Here is an 18,724-nt window from a genome sequence, read left to right on the forward strand (position 1 = left end):
GAGGTGATATATAATTGCCCATCATTGCAGGGCTGGTGTTTGAGATGCAAGTACTGACTTTATACTCCTGTCTAATAATTCTCTACTCTTTCTTGGCCTTTTTCTTGTCCTATAGTCTTCCACCATTTACTGCCCATCTCCTTTCACATACACATCAGCATAGCTATCTTTCTAAATGGTTCTAATTCTGGAATGGTAGTGAGTCATTTGGGGAAACTGGAAATCATTCTTTCTTTCATTCCTTCTCATGGATTTTCTGACCCCAGCACTGTAGAATAATTTAGAGTTCTCCAAAAGCATTTGGATGTTAAACTTTCTGTAGCATCCTATGATGCTACTATGAGATCTAGGGACTGGGACTGTGAAAGGGCATTCAGTTCATCTCTTTTTGAAAGTCTGTATAAGAAAGATGGCGTACTCACTTGGTAAGTACTTGGATAGTACTTACCAAGCGTGTGCCATGCTTACATCCTTTTTACACATAGCAAAGATTTCATGGAGACCACTCATTGAGAAACACTCAGAAATTATGACAACGTAGCTAGAGAGAACGGGTTTCTTTTAACATCAACACATGAAAAATGAATAAGTGTATTTCATACACAAAAGTAATGATCATCAATTCAGTTGAGGTTTACTGCCAAAAATTTTTTTCATCTTATCCCTATTATTGCATTCCCAATTAAAAATCAAAGATACCAAACCAAACTAAAGATACCAACAGAATATACATATATTCTGACTTTTGAAAGCTCATACCTTGGAAATCTAGTCAGTCTTTAAAGTGCTACTGGACCTGAATCTTGCTCTTCTAATACAGATCACCGTGGCTACCCCCCTTAAACAATCATGTCACCTAGCTTGCCCACAACAAAGTAGTTCTTCCATGAGCACCAGATGCTGCTGTTTGGGTTCGTTCAAACCGAACTGGTATTTGTCAAGTAACACATGCACAATATTATAATGCCATCAAAGTTGTCTTCCATGTATCAATGGAAGATGTCTTTGCAGTTGCTTTGCAAACTCTCAAGTACATATCCAGCTATAAAAAACATCACAGCACACTAAAAATGATGAAAAAACAGGACAAGTAACATGTATCTAAGATACATATCAAGTTGCAGGTATTTATGCCATCCCCATAGGGCTTTCAAGGGAAGAGATGTACAGAAGAGTTTTGCCATTGGCATAGCACCCCTGGCCTCTTTGCTTGTACTATCCAAGAACTAACTAACCTGCTAGGCTTTCCAAGATCTGATGAGATAAGGCTAGCTTGAGCTATCCGGGTCACGGCCATGTCATCAACTACTAAACCATTAAAAAATGCAATTTCATTACATTCTAATCATTAGCTTTATATTAGGGAACTGAACAGAAAAAAAGCTCACTTGCTGAAACCATTAAGACTCGCACAAACATAGGCAAACACTTGTGTCTTCTAATGTCTTTGGCCACATTGCAACTTCCACCATCCCTATGGAGAGAACTGCTGATTCAAAGACTCACAGAAAAGATGGATGGAACTCTGAAATGCTGCTACTTTAACTCCCTGTTATAAGCCTGACTGTTATATTCCCAAAATATCCTTGACAGATATATATCAAGAAATTTCTTTTCCATCATCTTGCCCATAGGGTGGTAATCAGAGTTAAAGAACCATTGAGGTTACTTTGATTCTAGGAGAAGTCATAGAGAGTTGAAAAACTGAGACGCTCAGCTGGAGTATTAAGTCATCCATGTAACATACCTTCTTTCTTCTCTTCCAAACCACAGTCATTTATTACAATAAGTTTGTCAGGCTTTAAGGTTCCACAAAACTCTTCTTTGTTTTTCCCAAGGCACATAAAGTTATGTTTGAATAGAACAAAACTAAGCTAGTCCAGCTGTTTTATTGACGAACCATTAACCTTGCTTGAGAAATGATAATAGGCCTAAAAGTGTGACTTTTCTCCTCTACTGTCCTAGCAATGCACTGTGCCAATTCCTAGAGCACCACGGAGCACATACTAAGTTATACCAGCCCTTCTCCTCCTTCCCTTCCAAATCCAGAATCAATCTCCATTTTTATGTTAAAAGCAAACTATAGAAATTAAAGCAAATAAAGTGACTCTCGTCTCCACACTCTCCCCAAGCCAATTCACCTGTTCACCCTATTCTTTCTCTCCACCCACACACATTCACACATGATCTGCTGGCATGTTGAAGGGGATAGAGTGCAGGTATAATTAGGGGAATTCCAAGTTCAAATGCCTCCTCAGTCATAAATCTCAGTTACAGGCTTTCAGTAAAACATTATGTTTGTCATCTATGGTGAGGATAAATGAGATAAAAGTTCTAACCACTTTGTAAGCTAAAAGACTAAATTGCTGCCCATGTCTCCTTTTTGCTAGAAAATTCCACTTAAAAACTATGAGTGTGAGAGAAAAGTGCTCACACACAAGGAAGTATGAGATATCTTCTCCCTCTCTGAGTCATGATATTGTGAATAGCCACAGAAGGGCCTGATATGGATTGAGGCCATATTTCTGACCTAGGGTTGTCAGGCCCCCATTGGGGACAGGGGATTCCCCACTTACCTGGCCAGCGGGGGAGGCACGGCCTCCCAGAGGTGTGCACCCCAGTGGAGTAGTGCGCTCCTGTGGGCCCGATCTGGGCCAATTCGGGCCTGAATTCACCCAGATCAGGCTGCTGCGCACAGGGTGCTGCCAAGCTCGGCAGCAGCACATTTCAGGCTGATTCAGGCCCAATCCTGGGATCAGCTGGGATCAGGCCGCTGTGGAGTGCAGCAGTGCTCCCACACTTGGCAGTGGCCTGTTCCAAGCCAATTCAGCCCCAATCCAGGTCAATTTGGGCCTGAATCTCCCCGCCCCGCCCCCGGCAGAGCGCAGGAGCGCTCCTGGAGCTGCCGCGACCTGTGCCATGATGTCACTTCCCAGAAGTGACATCATCACACGAGCCCAGGAGTGCGTGTGCACAAGTAAGAAGAAAACAAGGTATGTGCTAGGACCCCCACCTCCCGCCAGGAGGACAGGGGTACCTGGTAACCCGATTCTGACCTCTGGAAAATTCTGCTACGAATTATAAATTTCCCCAAGACACCAACCACAGTGATACAGAGATATGAGTTTTATTGTTATACAAAACTCAGACGCATGAGGTTCCTAGAGCCTGAAGCGTACTGAGCTACTTTATCCTTATGCCTAAATACTTTAATGCTAAATAGTTTACAGAACAATATGAATCAAAAGATCAAAATGAACAGTTCACTTAGATTTCATCTTACAAAGAATGAAGGCACTATTACTTTCAGTGACAAGATACAATCAAAATAATTAATACTAGTAATTAATACTAGTAATACTAGTAATTCTGGCGCCTTGTGGTAAGGCCAGAACATAACCAATCTGCAATATGAAGTATCCAAGGCTGAATATGGAACCCTTATTCTAGATAAAAATTGCTTATAGTTATGTATTTACAAAGTTGTGTAAAGTCATACTGACCTGCAGCATAGCAACAGTCACAACAAGAGAAATGAACTGTTTAAGCATTTTCCTTAACTTTCGCATGCAAAGTTTTTTGCTCACAAAACTAAAATGGTAGAGGTCTTTATTAAAAATTCCTTAACACCTCATCTGAAAATACTGAAATAAAGGAATGGAGAGCTGGCCAATTCTTCTTTCCAACACATCAAAAAGCATAAAGCTTCCCTTCTCTTGAAGATCAATAAATCTTACATGACCTACTTGTACCCACTGATCAAAATTCCAAAATCTTAGCATCTCCTGCAATCACTTAGCATATATCCAAGTTTCCTAAGGAGAAACATTGGGTGGTTTTAGCCTTTTGCTGCTCAGTATAGCATCTTGCCCCCTATTTTCTTAATTCCCTGTAATTGGTGATTTTCTATTGCCTGCCTTTGCAACTCTGGTCTTCATTGGAGGTCTCCCAACCAATTACTAACCAAGGCCAACCTTGCTTAACTTCTGAGATCTGATAAGATCAGGCTCACCTGGGCTATCCAGTTAAGGAAGATTAGAAAAAGGGAGTAAAACAAAAAAGATTGAAGAGGAGCCTGAGAGTGGAACCACATGAGATGCACGGGTGCATGCTGGATCCTGCAAGGATATCTGGGAAACGTAGTGTTAAAAAAACCCCATCCGCTCAATGTGATTCTCAGCTGGGGAGAATCGCAACTGGAGGGACTCACTCTCTCTCTCTCTCTCTCTCTCTCTCTCTCTCTCTTTCAAAAATCCCCTGGGAGCTCAGGATACGGGGGTGGGGAATGTCGTAACAAGAAGCAGGAAAAACCCCGAGGTTTTTTTTGCAAGCAAGAGAGAAACCCAATCCCTTTCAATCTTCATCTCCTAGCATGGAATCGCAGCGTGGATTCCTTGCCCCCCTGCCTGCCCCGTCTCTGAGCTCCTAAAGGAAAATCGAAGCGAGTGGATTTTTGAAAGAATCTCTCCAGTCATGCAGCTGTTCTTTGTAAGAAAATCCACTCGGCTCAGTTTTCCTCCAGGAGCTTGGAGAAGGGGTAGGGTAAGACTGCCGCTCCCACGGAATGAACTGAAGTTTCTCAGCTCGGAAAGAGTGGTGAGGTTCTTTTCAATGGGAACCTAAATGATACTTGGAAAATGACAATTTGTAAGTGATAGTTGGGGGACACTGAGGGCAGGAAGTTTCGGAACAGGAGAGGGCTTATATTTCTGATACTAAATAAAGTAAAATCTACCACTTAGAATGGTTAGGAAAAAATGGTTTGATTTGTAGTAATGTCAGCTGGAGGACAAAATGTGTTTATCTTCTGCTTACTTTCACAGTGTTTGACCTTTTTGCATCTAAATAGGAAAAGCTCAGCTTGGTTTACTATTAATAACAATGAACAGTCAACACATGGTGATTTGAATTTTAAAAATGTAGAGATCAGTTTATACAATCTCTATACTTAATGCCTTAGCACACTACCAAAGGGCCAGTTTGGTGTAATGGTTAAGAGCAGTGGGACTCTAATCTGGAGAACTGGTTTTGATTCCCACTCCTCCACTTGAAGCCAGCTAGGTGACCTTGGCTCAGACACAGCTCTTTCCGAGCTCTCTTAGCCCCACCCACCCAACAGGGTGATTGTTGTGAGGATAATAATAACACACTTGGTAAACCGCTCTGAGTGGGTGCTAACTTATCTTGAATGGCAGTATATACATTGACTATTATTATTATATTATTAAGAAGGCTGTCTGAGAATGTAAGTAGGGCAAATGAAGATATTGGCCGCATTGAAACAGGTCTGGAAGCTACAAGATTGGAGTGGTGGTGATAAGTATACATTAAATGAACCCAACAGTCCTGTGAGTTGGAAATTGTTAAGATTCTAGTAAATAGATATTATGAACTAACTGGGTGCCCTGGTATGTTACTGTCTGCTGTTTTCTATGGGTTGGATGTTTTTCAGCAGGCAAAAGAAAGGGGAATCCATTTGAACACCAAAAAAGGCTACTGGAGATCGTGGGAGCTGCATGTCCAAAATCAATGTGGCATGTGGCTCTAGTGAGGATGGGAAATGGGCAAGACTAGGTGAAAAGCTGGCTGGCTCCAACGTATGTCAAGCTACAATAAGACCTCTCTTTTTTTTCCCCAAACTTCTAAAGCAATCGATTGCTGTTTTTCATCCAAAGTTTACCTTGACGGGATGGTGATGGTTGATGATGACGAAGGACTCCTAAACGTTTCGTCAATCCTTTCTACCTTCATTGTCCTCTTCCTCGTGAGCATCTTCTACAGCGCCACTGTGACTGTCATCAAGGTAAGATAAATGGGAGGGGAAGGCATGGATGTTGAATGAAATAGACACTAGGTCACCTCGTTCAAAACAGAAGTTGCCAAAACTAACTCCTAAATCCTCGTCTGGAATTTATAAAGGACTTTTCATACCCTTGGAAAACATATTGTTTTACCAAATGGTGACAGAGATCGCAAAAGAGTGGGTAGGTTTTTAACATTTTGCCTTTAAGATCGCACTAATTCTTATTCTTCTTTCCCCATTCAAGGTGAAATAACAAAGACAATGGACTTCAGACAATGGCCAGTGAGCTCCCTAAAGAAGGCAGATTCCACTTTCTATCATTTTCTTTGATCACCAGCTCGATAAAGGAATTAATACCTCTCCATTCTTTTTAAAGAGGATTTATTGGACGTGCTACATTATCCACTTTATTTATCACAGTCTTAAGACTCCATTTGTAAATTGATACAGCCGTTTACATTTTAAATCCATTGAGCATATATAGTACTATTGTGTGTATGTGTGTGTGTTTCCTGTGCCTCTCTGGCAGACATATTTTATTCCAGTTTTTGTCTTATATCTAGCTTAAAGTCATAAAGAGGATACTTCACATTTAACAATAAACAGAACATCAATGTGCTCAGAAACTAGAGCATTAGTCATATTTATTGTAGTTGCATGTACAATATTGTAGTAAAGTTATATTCCTAATTAATTCATCTGTTTCCTTGTGAATTCTTACCTTTGCTTGTTACCTGAGGTTTGTTTATTTATTAAAATGTATATCTCCTACTATTCCATAGAAAATTTAAGGTCATTCCAAACATTCTAAACAGAAGCTACCAAAATTCACTCCTAACTCCAAAAGTTACCAATATTAACTCCAAAATAGGAATGATGCTCAAATTATAGGGAGAAACTCTTCCCCTGTGCTAACTAGCCTCAAGTGGTCTCAGGGCCAAGCTACACATGACGAATGACACTTGAACGGCAAGTGTATTTCTCCCTGTTCACTTGCCCTCCACTGAATCCACTTGCCAGGCAAGTGTCTTTCGTCATGTGTAGCTTGGCCCTCAGTAATAGGGCATAGCTTCTCCGTATATAGTGATGCAGGAACATCGAGTTCGCCTTTACTTTATCATGCCATAAGTATGCGTGCCATCCAAATATTTTTTTATATCCCTCTAGGGCTAGTAATTTCTTATTCTTTAGCGTCATCCACTCCTTCAACCACACCAAGCAAATTGCGTCATGGTAAAGTCTTAGATTGGGCAGTTGCATTCCGCCTCTTTCCTTTGCATCTTGTAAAACTTTCATTTTCACTCGAGGCTTCTTGCCTGCCCATACAAAGTCTGATATTTTCCTCTGCCATTTCTCAAATTGCTTAGAGTCACTGATGATTGGTATTGTCTGTAGCAAAAACATTACTCTTGGTAACACATTCATCTTAACTGCTGCAATCCTTCCCAATCATGACAAATTTAGTCTGTTCCATTTAATCAAATCTCTCTCTATCTGAGTCCATAGTTTTTCATAGTTGTTTTTAAATAAGTCTATATTCTTAGCAGTCAGTTCGATTCCCAAATATTTCACCTTACTTGTTACTTCACAATCCGTTATTTCCGTTAACAATTGTTGTTTCTGCTTAGTCATATTTTTGCATAGTATCTTTGACTTCTTTTTATTAATATAAAAACCTGCCAAGTCTCCGAACTCCTTAATCTTATCTATCACTTTTGGCATGTTCTCCAATGGGTCTTCTACAATTAACATTATGTCATCCGCAAATGCTCTGACCTTATATGAATAGTCCTTTATTTTAATTCCTCGAATTTTTTCATCTTGTCGTATTTGTATCATCAGGATCTCCAATACCAAAATGAACAGCAGTGGAGACAACGGGCAACCTTGTCTTGTTCCTTTACTTATAATCAATTTCTTAGTCGCTTCATCATTCACCACAATTGCTGCAGTCTGGTCTCTGTAAATTTCCTTAATTGCTCTAATGAATCTTTCTCCCAATTGTAGCTTTTCCATAGTGGCAAACATAAAGTCCCAGTTTAAATTATCAAACGCCTTTTCAGCATCAACAAAGAAGAAACCAACCTCTTTGTCACAACGCTTGTCATAATATTCAATAGCATTAATCACTGTCCTTAAATTGTCTCTGATTTGTCTGTCTGGCAAAAAGCCTGCTTGTTCCTCCTCAATGACTTCCGTAAGCCACCCCTTCAGTCTCTCCGCCAGTATCTTCGCAAAGATTTTATAATCATTGTTGAGTAGCGATATAGGTCTGTAGTTTTTCACATTAGTCAAGTCTTGGCCCTCTTTGGGGATCAATGATATATTCGCTTCATTCCAGGTATCTGGAATCCGCTGGTCCTTTAAAACTCCATTGATCACTTCTTTTAGGAATGGTGCCAGTTCATTGGCCATTACCTTATAAAATTTCGCTGTAAGTCCATCTGGCCCTGGCGCCTTTCCTAGATTTGCAGATTGTATTGCCTTGTTTAGTTCCTCATCTGTTACTTCACTGTTCAGTTTATTTCTCCAAGCTTCCGAAATTATTGGAAGTTTCATTTTCTCCAAATATAACGCTATTGACTATTTATTTACCTCTTTCTTATTATACAACTTAGCGTAAAATTTGTAAAAGGCTCTACTAATGGTAGTCTGTTCCAAATACGTTTTATTATCTTCGCAAATTCTATTTATTATTTTCTTTTCCCTTCTCTTCTCGTCTATATATAATCTGGAAGAAGTATAGAATCTATCTGGAAGAAGGAACCCCTTTGTGGGTAGTTCCATATGAGGTGATAGATCCGAGAGCTGTTGATAATGAGCAACAATGTCTAACTTATAAAGAAATAACTAGAACTGAAGAATCTAAACTCAGAATAAAGACTCAGGAGGAACTATCACCTTATTATGACTGGTTCCAGTATAGACAGATTAGAGATTTATATAACTCGGACTCTGTAAAGGGAGGTATACGAACAGAAAACTCGGAACTAGAGCAGACCCTTCTTAAAGAGGACAAGAAAAGAATATCTAAGGTATACCAAGCACTGCTGAAATGGTATACTGAGGATGAAATAGTTAAAGGACAAATGGTGAAATGGGCCATAAATTTCAACAAAGAAATAACAATGGAGGCATGGGAATACTTGTGGAAGACTACAATGAAGACAACGACATGCACTAGTATTAAAGAGAACATTTACAAAATGATTTACCGTTGGTACATGACACCAAAGAAGATTGCGCTAGGGAATTTGAACACTTCTAATAAATGCTGGAAATGCAGGAAGCATGAGGGCTCCCTCTACCACATGTGGTGGACGTGTGAGGTAGCTAGGCAGTACTGGGGGGAAATAATAAGAGAAATGAGTGAGATTTTACAATTTCAAATTAATAAGAACCCAGAACTCCTGCTACTAAACTTGGGAATGGAGGGAATTCCAGCCCATCATAGGACGTTGATATTTTACATGACGGCAGCAGCTAGACTTTTGTATGCGCAAAAATGGAAAATACAAGAAGTGCCAACCATTGAAGATTGGATCCACAAATTGCTGTATATGGCAGAAATGGACAAAATGACAAGAAAATTGAGAAACCTGGACTTAGGACAGTTTAACACAGACTGGGAGAAGCTGAAACAATATTTGGAGAAGAAATGGGAGGTGGGAGGAGAACTGTGGCAGTTTGAGAACTACTGAAGTACAATAAAATGTAGAGGGGGGTGACTTTACCGGGGAGGAGAAGAGGTAAAAGAGAATTTCTAAGCAGTTATGATATTAGATTGATATATATAGAATAATAAATAGAATATTGATAGAAAATAATTAATCATAAGGGTTAACTATAAGGATTGATTAACTAATAATATTTTCTTTTTGATTCCGTACAGTGTACCAAACTGAATATGTTTATTTGAAGTTGTATATGAGTCAAATTGATTGATATCATATATAGACTTATGACTGAAGGGGAATAGAAATACTAATGTAAACAAATATAATTAAAATAGAAAGAAGAAGATAGAATGAATAACATATAGAGTATAAGTTAAACTGGCTGATTTATATGAATGTATGGTTTACATAGTTTATGATATATAGAAATATTTGAAAGTGAAATAATGAAAAATGGGATAAATTGTTTATCCATTATGGAAAAAGGGACTCATAGTCAGGGTACAGAGTATTAAAAATAGTTAAAGAAGTATTGCTTAGAATAAAGGGAGAATATATATTTGTTAGATAGAGGAATATATAAAGAGTAAGGGAAAAGGGATAAAGGGTTGGAAAACTGTTGGAAGTCAACAAAATGGGGGGGGGAAAGGGAGGGGGTTAGAAATTGGGAAATGGGAATATTGACTGTAATGTGTAAACATTTGATCCTAACCCAATAAAAAATTTTTCAAAAAAAAAAAAGTAATAGGGCATAGCTCAGTCAATTGTGGCGAGAAACAAATGGGTCAAATGCAGGTGAAGAGTTCACTGAAGGAGTTAGCAGAGTAGGTCTTTCCCCACCGTCCCCATCTCCACGCAACTCGCCATGTATCTTCGAATTCTTCTCTGGGGACCAGGAAAGCCTTGAGTAAAATCTGCCACGGGACATGGCATTGCACCAACAAGGTGGAATCTCTTCCCCATACAGCCTCCATCAGCAAAGGAAAGAGGTGGATGCTGTTTCACTTCATTCATCATTAATAACAACATACTTGGTAAACCGCTCTGAGTGGGCATTAAGTTGTCCTGAAGGGCGGTATATAAATTGAATGTTGTTGCTGCTGCTGCTGCTGCTGTCATTGTTCCCCCTCCCCAGTACTATCTCAGTTCAAGTAAAAGCGAGTTCAATTTTCAGCCAGGAGATGTCATAGAATGGAAGGAGTATGGTCACCCCTTTAAAACCATAGCCCTAGATGCTGCTTATGTCAGGAAAATGACTCATGGAAATTACATGGAGCATTTATCCCACAGCCTGCAGAGGCGGGCCCGCCCATTAGCCGGCCCTAGAGCACTGGTGCTGCACCTTGCCAGAATTATTAGCAGACCTGGCAACTCTCGAGCCAGCTGGCCTGTGACTTGGGGAGCACCTGGGCCGACTAGCCTAGGGCATGAAAAGACTGACAGCATGCCACAAACTGAGGGGAAGATCATACCAAAAGGTCAACCCATGAAGTGGTACACTGCCAGCTAAGGGCAGCTAAGTGTTTCCTTCTGCACCAGGCACCTTCCTTTAGAGGAAGAGCCCACTCTACCAAGACCAAAGTCTTCTGGTGCCATAGGAAGACTGAATGGAGTGGCTGGATCCAGCCCTTTGTCTCTGAGCTGTATGTGTAGTATGCCAACCTCCAAGTAAGGCATGGAGATCTCCCGGAATTTCAGTTGATCTCCAGATGACAGAGATCAGTTCCCCTGGAGCAAATGGCCACCTTGGAGGGTGAACTCTATGGCATTATACTCCACTGAGGCTCCTCTTCTCTCCAAACCCTACCGTCCCCAGGCTCCACCCATAAAATCTCCAGGTATTTCCCAGAACAGAGTTGGCAATCCTATGTACATGGCATGTGCAACAGTCCCAAGGAGATTTCATCATAACCCTGCTGGTTTGAGCTTTAAGAAATTCCAGGCTGGGGGTCTCAGAAAACATGGAGTTTTTTCAACTACTGCTATGTTTAAACTATTTCAGCCAGCAGTTTATGTATCGCTGGAAAGAAGCCTTACTCTTTGCCAAGGAACACACAATGCCATCCCACACAGAGTTAAATTTATTTATTTGTTTATTTATTATATTTATATTCCGCTTTCCCTGAAAAGCAGGCTGAAAGCGGATCACATCAGGGTATAAAAACAAGGTAGGATAATAAAACAATTCCAGTTAATAAAAACCAAGGCGCACTCACATAAATCCTTCTAAGTCTATTAAAGTTAATGGGTTAAGAAAGCTACAACTTTGCTTAAGGTGGCACTCTAAATGTAGGGAAATCTATGAATTTCTTTGCCAACCCAGCTTGAGCTGTTCCTCCGTTTCTGTCATTGGAAAGGACCATATGTCAACCCCTTTTTACTTCAATGAGTATGCTGTCTATACAAAAATTAATACTACTTTTTGGGGGGGCCAAGCATTGTGAAACTCTTGCATGAAAAAGGCAAAACATGTTATTGCCAAGCTTGTTATTCACCAACAAACCAACAGTTTGGCACCTTTAGCTGAGTCAGAGCCCATAAGGAAATGAGTTTCTATTCAAAGCCTCATACATCACCGGTGACCATCACCATCCGCCCACCAGAAGTAACCTTTGACTCGAACTGCAAGCGTTTATCCACAAGTGTCAGTGTAAACAGGACACATCTGTTCTCAGGTTGACTTACCAAATTTTTGAGTGTCGTCTTTTTGGTCTCAGCCATCTTTTATCAGCAGCAAGTATCAACAGGAAATTCACGCCATGGATTTTAGCCCTGGGGAAATTAATTAACTTATTTCTGCCATGAAAAACGTATCATAAATTAAAGAGGAGGGTCTATTGAACTTCAGGTTACCAATGGCAAAATTTCTCAAGACAGCTGGGATCTTTTTAATAACTGCTGTCCAGAAAAAGGAAGAGCCGGCAGAACTGACGTGTTTTAAAGGGGCCATTGATAGGTATACAGCAATACAAATATTCACCAGATTTTTTCTGTGATTTAACAGAAGCCTAAGAGACACACATGGGAATGTGAAAATGTTCCCATGCACTCAATCTATTTCTGTTTAACTCGGCAAGATTTGTACAACTCAAAATCAATGTTCTTCTTTGAAAGAAAATACTTTTGTTAGGGCCTCTTTTGCGTTACTGTAATTAAAAATTATTATCCCCACTAGTGTTTCTGGGGAGTGGTGAAAACGGCATACATCTCTACAGCATAGTGGGAAAGGAGAGCACACAAAAAGGCAGCAAATGTCAAAACATTTCAACATCAATACATCAAGAATTAAAACAGCATTTAAAATAAAGCATATATAAAACATTTCCACAATTCAGTAACACACATAAACACACATAACTGCTCAACCAGCGAGGAGGGCCAGTACAGTTAATGGGGGGGATACCAAACCAAACAAAAAAAGTCTTCACCCACTGGCAGAAGACAACAATAGAGGCAAGAGATGAATTTCCCTGGGGAGAGAGTTCCAAAGTTTTGGTGCCACAACCAACAAGGTCCTTTCCCAGGCTGCCACCTGTCAGATGGCTTTCAGTACCCCGCTGGGGGTGGGGGATCCCCCACACCTACCCTCCACCCCCTGCCCCCACTTACCTGGCCGGCAAGGGGAAAGGTGAGGGAACATGCACTCCACGCACCGCAGCAGCCCGATTAGGGCCTGAATCGTCCCAAGTCAGGCTGAATCAGGCCACAGCACAGCACAGCAATGCGCCCATGCACTGCAGCAGTCTGATTCAGGTCACTCTGGAGCACAAGAGCACTCCAAGCCTCCTCGCACCACCCCAGCAGTGCCCCTGCACTCCGCAGCAGCCCAGTTCGGGCCCCTGCAGAGTACAGGTGCACTCCAAGGGGCGGCACATGGCCAGTGCAATGACATCACTTCCCAGAAGTGATGTCATCACACAGGATGGGAGCACATGCAAGGGGACATCAAAAGTAAGTGCTAGGCCTCCCACCTCCCGCCCGGGGGAGGGGGGGTTAGGGGGACCTGGCAATCCTAGAGAAGGCACCCAAAGTAGGACATATGACAATGACCAGTGTGGACACAGGTGGGTTGTTATAGTGGTCCATGTCTTGTTATAAAGAGGAAAACCTGGAAAACCTATGTATGAGCAATCACCTGCTTTCTTGTAACAGAAGGCCTCTTTCTGCAAGGAAAGCCGCAGCCTGTTGGTAAAAAATCCAGACATTATTCAGTGTGAGTTAGAGTTGCCAGTTCCATGTTGGCAATCCCTGGAGATTTGAGAGAGGTTCCTGGAGAGGGTGGAGTTTGGGGAGGGACCTCAGCAAGGGGAGGGGAAGGGAGGGGAAGGACCTCAGCAAAGTATAATTCCATAAAGTCCACCCTCCAAAGCAGCCTTTTTGTCCTGGGGAACTGATCTCTTTGCCTGGAGATCAGTAGTAATTCCAGGGGATCTCCAGCCACTGCCTGGAGGTTGGCAACCACTGTGAATTGACAGTTTGTGGTCAGTCCAACATGCTGCAATCTCTCAGGAATACTATGAGGGTCTTCTTAAAAAAAACAATACATTCTTATTCCAAATAAGTAAAGGGAAGAATGCAAGGCCTAATAGAGTCTTTAGCCAGCTTACCAAGGTTGCCAGCTCTGGAATGGGAAATTCCTAGAATTTAGGGGGCAGAGCTTGGGGAGGGGAAGGTTTGGGGAGGGCAGGGAGTTCACTGTCATAGAGTCCTCCCTCCAAAGCAGCCATTTTCTCCAGGGAAATTGATCTCTGTGGCCTGGAGGTAAGTGGTAGTTCTGGGAGATCTCCAGCCCTCTCCTGGAGTTTAGCAACTGTAAAGCTTACCCAGAGCCACAAATAAAATGTGGTCTGGCACTGCTCCAGATTATCCATAATAAAACATGAAATGAACGTCTGAGTATTGCACTTCCCACCCTGTATCTCCAGAAAATTTCACCACAAATTTCTACAAATCATGCAGGCTGCTGCTGCTGAAGGCCTGGTCAACCTGACATGAATAGACCAGACCTGTAGAAGTTACATGGTTACAATAGGTAGCGTCGCCAGGCTTCCCACTATGATGTGGGACCAACTCATGTTGACCACTGCCACTCCCAACGGGCAGCAGGAGAAAAAAAATTTAATGGCAACATCATGCATTATGTGACATCACTTCCAGGGGGAACCCAGAAATGATATCATGTCCCTCTAGGAATTAACAGAAAATCTGTGGTTTACCTTGGGTAAATTGCCTTCTCTCACTTTAACCTTCCCCATAGAACTGTAAGAGATAAGAAAATGTAAAGTATTTGAGGCAGTGAAATGAAATGGTAAAATTATTCGTGATAATGCTTTAGGTGAGATAGATCTGAGTATGAGGCCTAGTCCTGTTCTCAAGCCCAACAGAGCCACTTAAGATGTGTTTTATTATACTCCAGATTGCTTAATAACTTTCTATACTGCTTTCAGTGTCTTTGGACTAAAATTTATTTTATTATAAATAAATACAGAACTAAGCCAAAATAATGGCCCGTTGAATACTAACAAACTCTGGCATGTTTTTCTAAATAACTGAATTTCTGGATTTTGAAAACAAGTAAATGTGTGAACTAAAATTTATTTTATTATAAATAAATACAGAACTAAGCCAAAATAATGGCCCGTTGAATACTAACAAACTCTGGCATGTTTTTCTAAATAACTGAATTTCTGGATTTTGAAAACAAGTAAATGTGTGAACTAAAATTTATTTTATTATAAATAAATACAGAACTAAGCCAAAATAATGGCCCGTTGAATACTAACAAACTCTGGCATGTTTTTCTAAATAACTGAATTTCTGGATTTTGAAAACAAGTAAATGTGTGAAAAAAATAAGCTAAATAAAAAACCAGTAGAAAAAAGGGGAAGTTCGACTTGGCCAAATGTTTCACGTCACATCTGTTGGATCCCAATTATAGCCTTTCAGCTCCCAATTATAACTCCAGATCTCACTCAACCACGATATTTTTTTCACACCAGAATTAAGGTGTGAAATTGCATTTCTTTTTTAAGGAGTTATTGAGAACATGATCAAAGGAAATCTTCACCAAAGGCCCATTACAACAGAGATGACTCCCAAAGAGAGACAGACGTCCGTGACAGAAGCCAGGTTTCTTCGTTCAGCTGTTGCCTTTGGTTTGGTGAGCAGAAGGGGGTTTTCCCCCCATACTTTTTATGCCCTGGGAAAATAGATGAGTGGATCAGCTGGAAGAAAAGGGATTTTCTTGAGATGAAGTCTTTCTCCAGAACAATAAGGGGTGGTGACAGTTTGGGGCAGTAGGATCAGTATGCTCTTTGTGTTCAGGATTCTCATATTGAAGCTCAGGCCTTCTAGCTGATGCTGAACTGCAAGATTGGCTAGCTGTTACCTCCCAGTTCAGTCAATTTTCTGGCAGGGAGATTTGGATGCATATCAACCTACCTGAGGGTCATGTTTAAGAAAGGTGCCAGGAATCCCTGGCTGTCCAAAGAGTGCCATTCACCTGAGAAACACCTTACTTTCCAGCTAGAACTACCTGTCAGCTTGCTCAAATGTAGATTGATCCACAACAGGGAGGTTTTTGAGTTCCCAGATGAGCAGAAGCTGCAGGAAACCTTAGCAGAGCACAGGAGGTACCTCCAAGACTGCCCAAAGCCTGGGTCATCCCCGAGGAGCAACAGAATTCAGGAAAGCCAGGTCAGAGCAAGGACTTCCAGAAAACTTAGCCTAATCCTCAGCAGGGTGGTTTTTCAGCTCCCAGATGAGCAGAAGCAGCAGAAAAGCTTAGCAGAGCAGAGGAGGCACCACTAAGACTGCCCAAAGCCTGAGACATTTCCCAGATGAGCAACAGAATCCAGTAAGCTAGCTCAGAGCAAGGGCTTCCAGAAAGCTTAGCCTGATCCACAGCTGGGAGGTTTTTCAGCTCCCAGGTGAGCAAAAACTGCAGGAAACCTTAGCAGAGCACAGGAGGTACCTCCAAGCATGCCCAAAGCCTGGGTCAGCCCCCAGAGGAGCCACAGAATTCAGGACAGCCAGGTTAGAGCAAGGGCTTCCAGGAAGCCTAGCCTGATGCACAACAGGGAGGTTTTTCAGTTTCCAGATGAGCAGAAGCTGTAGGAAACCTTAGCAGAGCACAGGAGGCACCTCCAAGCATGCCCAAAGCCTGGGTCATTTCCCAGATGAGCAACAGAATCCAGGAAAGCTAGCTCAGAGCAAGGGCTTCCAAAAGCCTAGCCAGATCCACAGCTGGGAGGTTTTTCAGCTCCCAGATGAGCAAAAACTGCAGGAAACCTTAGCAGAGCACAGGAGGCACCTCCAAGCCTGCCCAAAGCCTGGGTCATCCCACAGAGGAGCCACAGAATTCAGGACAGCCAGGTCAGAGCAAGGGCTTCCAGGAAGCCTAGCCTGATGCACAACAGGGAGGTTTTTCAGTTTCCAGATGAGCAGAAGCTGCAGGAAACCTTAGCAGAGCACAGGAGGCACCTCCAAGCCTCCCCAAAGCCTGGGTCATTTCCCAGATGAGCAAGAGAATCCAGGAAAGCTAGCTCAGAGCAAGGGCTTCCAAAAGCCTAGCCAGATCCACAGCTGGGAGGTTTTTCAGCTCCCAGATGAGCAAAAACTGCAGGAAACCTTAGCAGAGCACAGGAGGTACCTCCAAGACTGCCCACAGCCTGGGAGGTTCCCCAGATGAGCAAAGGAATCCAGTGAAGCTAGTTCAGAGCAAGAGCTTCCAGAAGGCCTAGCCTGATCATCAGCTGGGAGGATTTTCAGCTCCCAGATGACCAGAAACTGCAGGAAAACATAGCAGGGCATGAAAGAGGCACCTACAAGCCTGCCTAAATCCTGGGAGGTTCCTCAGATGAGCAACAGGATCTAGGGAAGCTAGCTCAGAGCAAGGGCTTCCAGGAAGCCTTGCCTGCTAGCTGGGAGGTTTTTCAGCTCCCAGATGACCAGAAATGGCAGGAATGGTTGTTGTGGATTTTCCGGGCTGTATTGCCGTGGTCTTGGCATTGTAGTTCCTGACGTTTCGCCAGCAGGCCAGCAGGCGAAACGTCAGGAACTACAATGCCAAGACCACGGCAATACAGCCCGGAAAACCCACAACAACCATCGTTCTCCGGCCGTGAAAGCCTTCGACAATACAATGGCAGGAATGTTAGCAGGACACAAGAGGAACCTCCAAGCATGCCCAAGCCTGAGAGGTTCCTCATCATCCATATCAGCAGCAGGTTCTAGTGAAGCTAGAGGGGAGAAAGGGGGCTATATGAAAGACCATTCCAAACCTGCTACTGAGCTGGAAGGTTTTCCAGCACACACATGATCAGAGGTTCCAGAAATGTTTGCAGGGGAAAATGGAGTGCCTACAACCCAGGGAGGTTCCTCACCTCCCAGAGGAGTAGCAACTTCCCTGAAAGGTCATGGGAAGTGAGGTGGTTACTTGAATACTTATTCTAAGCCGATGCTTAACTAAGAGGTTCCTTCTCCCCCAGAACTGCAATAGGGTTCAGGAAAGCTAGCTTTGAGTGTGGCAGTACTGGAAAGCCTGCTCTGAGCCAGATTTTCTGCAGGGAGCCCCTGTCTTTCCATCCAGGTCAAGCAGCAGACTGTAGTAATGCTGGCAGTGAGCTAAGGGGACACTTTCAATCCTGCCCACCACCTGGGAGGTCCCCTCATCACTCAGATAAGCTCAAGGATGCAGTAAAGCTGGCAGGGAGTCTGGGAGCTATTGGAAAGCCCATCCCAAGCCTGGTGCTCTGGTAGCACACACGAAGCAAGGGGGCTCCCTGAAATCCTGATCCATTGCTGATCTGGGCAGTTTTGCAGCACCTAGATGACCAGCAGACCCAAAGGATCTAGCAGAGCACTTCAAGACCTTCCTAAAGACTCCTCACCTCCCAGATGAGCAGTATGCTCCAGGAAAGCTAGCCTGGAGCAAGGGGGTGCCAGAAAGCTTGTTCCCAGCCAGATTTTCTACTGGAAGCCTGTGCCTTTCCAGCAGAGCAAAGGGCCACAAGGAAGCTAGCAGGGAGCTATGGGGGTCTTGAAATCCAGCCCACAACCTGGGCTGAGCCTCATCACTCAGCTAAACAAGTGCTGAGGAAGGGAGCTCCATGAAAGCCAAACCCAAGCCCGGTGCTCTGCTGAAATGTTCCTCGCCTCCAAGGTGAGCAGCTTCAGGGGAGAACAAGAGGGTTCCTGAGCAACTGTTCCAAGCATGGTGCACAGCTAGGAGGTTCTTCATCTC

The 18,724-nt window shown here is 42.7% G+C and overlaps 1 gene segment (V, D, J or C); it reads left to right on the forward strand.

Moving 5' to 3' along the window:
- The first annotated feature begins 5,689 nt into the window (after positions 1-5,689).
- Positions 5,690-18,724, forward strand: part of LOC129339983 (immunoglobulin heavy constant gamma 3-like) — a 33,226-nt gene continuing 20,191 nt past the window's right edge. The window contains 1 exon segment of the C gene segment in view: positions 5,690-5,803. Coding sequence covers positions 5,690-5,803 — 114 coding nt within the window.

The sequence above is a fragment of the Eublepharis macularius genome, chromosome 12 (genome assembly GCF_028583425.1).
Source record: "Eublepharis macularius isolate TG4126 chromosome 12, MPM_Emac_v1.0, whole genome shotgun sequence".
NCBI lineage: Eukaryota > Metazoa > Chordata > Lepidosauria > Squamata > Eublepharidae > Eublepharis > Eublepharis macularius.